Raw genomic sequence first — 3,089 nt, 5'->3', positions numbered from 1 at the left:
TTCGATATAACATGGGAATAAGCCCAAAAGGCAAATCCCAAGCTAAAGGCTACTACCAAATTAACACGGTTCGGAGACGTCCGATTTTCATTATAAAATAGGCCTTCGAATATTTTCATAAACCGGTTAAAAAGGCTACCCTCGGCTGAATTAATAAGGGTCTCGATAATATCGACCCTCGAAAACCCTAATAGGTACAAAGTCGTTCGAACTCTCGAACAAATTCTTTATTTTATGCTAAGGCATTACGAAATAAAGGGTCTCGATAATATCGACCCTTGAAAACCCTAATGGGTACGGAATCGCTCGAACTCTCGAGAAAATCCCTTATTTCATACTAAAGTACAATAGATTTTATATGATTAAATAATAAACTTTTCAAGCCGAAAAGGGGGAGAAAGCCATTCTTTTTACTATGGTCGTATCGACCTAATTCAAGAGCCTAAAGGGCGATTTTATTTTTGAGTTCGAGAAATCATCCTCATTCAATTAAAACTTAAGGGTCACCCTACTTCGAGTTCGAGCAAGTACTCACTCGATTAAGACTACACTAGTCCGGCTTCGATCAAGTTGCCTAAGCCTCGAACTTATGAGCAAATTTTTCATAAAGTATGAATGAAACAGAATTTTCACGAGGCAGGAAATAGAATAAAGACAAGTCAAAGAGAAAAAAGATCTTTTATATATATAAAGATATTTACAAGGACCGATCAGGGTTCCGCACAAAAAATCAAAAAAGAAAAAGCCTAAGATTCCTAATTTTCCTCAGGGGCAGCTTCTTCTCCATCGAGGTCTTTCCCATTTTTGGACCCGCTCTTGCTGCCATCATCATCATCATCATCATCATCATCGGAAGAGGCCAACGCTCCAGCATCAGCTTCATGCTCTCTAGCTTTTATTATCTCGTCGGTAAGATCGAAACCTCGAGTGTGGATCTCCTCGAGGGTTTCCCTCCAAGATTGGCATTTGGCGAGTTCAGTAATCCAATGTGCTCGAGTTTGAGCGGTCTCAGCTGCCTCTCTCGCTTGGAATTGAGCGGCTTCAGCATCGTCCCGGTAGACGTCCACGATCGCATCTGCCTCGGTCTTTGCCTTTTCGGCTTCAGATTTGACCTTTGCAAGTTCGGAAGCCAACCGAACCTCGAGGTCCTCTATTTTCTTTGCCTGAGCCGAGCTCTTCTTCTTCATGCCTCAAAGCTGACTTTCGACCGATGACAATTGGGCTCGAGCAGTCTCTTTTTCTGCAGCAAAGCGGTCCATATTTGCTTTCCACCCCAAGGTCTCCACCTTCATCATGTTGACCTCCTCGCGGAACTGCTTGATCCTCTCGACCTTCTGCTGGAGCTGTGAGATTGAAATGTTAGCCACCGTTCCTGAATCGAGCCCATGAGCTTTTAAGATTTTCATTACCTGCTCGATAAGTCGGTCTGATCTTTGTGAGTCGTGGACAACTTGGCTCGGAGATCCTTGATCTTTTCTTCTTTTTGCCCACCGAGAAGGTTGAGGGCATTCCTCTCCTCGGTAAGCCTTTGTATGTCGGCCTCGTACCGACTCAGCTCAGCTCGAGATTGAGAAAATACTTCCCGATGAAGCGCTGAGGCCTACACAGAAAGAAGAAAAGAAGTTAGACGGGAAGAGAAAAATGAACACAAGGGTAATACCAACAAGGGGAGTTAAGGCTTACCCGATTCAGAGCTTACTGCGCTTCGTTGAAAAGGTTCGATGCCTCGCCCGGGTCCTTCCTCGAGACCTCCAAATCGCTCAGGCCGGTAGCATATTCGACCCCAGTAAAGTAATCACGGAAGGGGTCCTCCCTTCCGCGGGCCCCTTCGATGGAGGGGGTCTTCAAGGCCCGAGCCTCTTGAATCATCTCCTCAGAAAATGAGGGGAGCAGTGGGGAGCCTCCAATTTCTATTGCCCCAAGTGGATAACTTGGGGAATTCTCTCCATCTCGAGGGGCCTCGAGACCAACCCCTACAGCCGTACCCACAGTTGGCTCATTATAGTGGGAGGCATCTTCAATCCTCGATGACTCGGGTACTTCGCCCAAGTCTCTTCCCGAGACCCCCTCATCTCGAGATGGAGTCTCTGTAGCCTTCACTGATTCAGTGGCCTTTGGGGACTCGGTGCTCATTTCCACTCGGGCCACCAACCCGGAGTCGTCTTCTTCTTCTTCTTCATCTTCCTCCCTTAGACGCTGAACATAGTCTTCTGTCAGAAGGATGATGTTCTTCTTCGGCTTATGAGCCGCCTTCTTCTTAGGTTCTGGATCCTCGGAGGTTGAGGTCTTTTTCCTCTTTTTGTCCTTCGCTGGTTTCGGTGCCGGGATCGAAGTCTCCTCCTCACTAGATAGGGGCCTCATGACAACATCTTTGCCAATGCCTGTATGAAAGGAATTTAAGTAAGAAATGATTTAACAAAATCATCAAAGACGTGGAAAAGAGGCTTACCATGATTTTTGGCCTCCCATCAGCCCTTGGATAAATCGCACCATGAGCGCTCGGCATACGTAGAGATCGAGGCCAGGTCCCGAACCCAACTCTCGAGCTTAGGAATTGCACCGGGCATCCAAGCGACCACTACATCACAGCAAAGGATATCGATGAGAAGAAGCAAATGAGCAAAACAATAAATAGGAGCTAACAGTGGGATTGTACTTACGCTTCATATTCCATTTCTCGGGAAATGGCATCTTCTCGGCCGGGATTAGGTTGGAAGTCCTCACTCGAACGAACCGGCCCATCCAGCCTCGGTTCTTGTCATCATCTATGCTCGAGAACAACATCTTGGTAGCCCGACGCTGAAATTTTATTAACCCGCCTCGATAGAGGCGGGGGCTGTACAACCTGATGAGGTGGTCGAGGGTGAAAGGCATCCCCTCGACTTTGCTCACGAAAAATTGGAGTAGAATAACAATCCGCCAAAAGGAAGTATGGATTTGACCTAGGGTTATTTGATACTTACAACAGAAATTGACGATAATGGGATCGAGGGGGCCCAGCATGAAAGGGTAAGTGTAAACACTCAGAAACCCTTCAACGTAGGTAGTGATATCTTCCCCGGGGTCGGAATCACCACCTCTTTGCCTTC

The 3,089-nt window shown here is 46.8% G+C and overlaps 1 protein-coding gene across 1 annotated transcript; it reads right to left on the bottom strand.

Moving 5' to 3' along the window:
* Positions 1–755: 755 nt before the first annotated feature.
* Positions 756–2,691, bottom strand: LOC138904460 (uncharacterized). The gene is made up of 4 exons (XM_070192957.1): positions 2,661–2,691; positions 1,972–2,381; positions 1,410–1,600; positions 756–888 (listed from the first exon to the last, which is right to left on the bottom strand). The coding sequence occupies exons 1-4, from the start codon at positions 2,689–2,691 to the stop codon at positions 756–758; spliced, it is 765 nt and encodes a 254-aa protein (XP_070049058.1).
* Between the last annotated feature and the right edge of the window lie 398 nt (positions 2,692–3,089).

The sequence above is a fragment of the Nicotiana tomentosiformis genome, chromosome 2 (genome assembly GCF_000390325.3).
Source record: "Nicotiana tomentosiformis chromosome 2, ASM39032v3, whole genome shotgun sequence".
In the NCBI taxonomy this organism is placed as follows: Eukaryota; Viridiplantae; Streptophyta; class Magnoliopsida; order Solanales; family Solanaceae; genus Nicotiana; species Nicotiana tomentosiformis.
This window is presented reverse-complemented; position numbering and strand designations above follow the sequence as displayed.

What these genes read in the sequence shown, in the direction of transcription:
- LOC138904460 (XM_070192957.1), bottom strand. Translation starts at nt 2,691, where the DNA reads ATGCCATTTCCCGAGAAATGGAATATGAAGC. An exon ending in CGAGAAATGGAATATGAAGC is followed by an intron (nt 2,382 to 2,660) that starts GTAAGTACAATC and finishes CCTTTCATACAG; the next exon opens with GCATTGGCAAAGATGTTGTC. An exon ending in CAGACCGACTTATCGAGCAG is followed by an intron (nt 889 to 1,409) that starts GTAATGAAAATC and finishes AATAAAAGCTAG; the next exon opens with AGAGCATGAAGCTGATGCTG.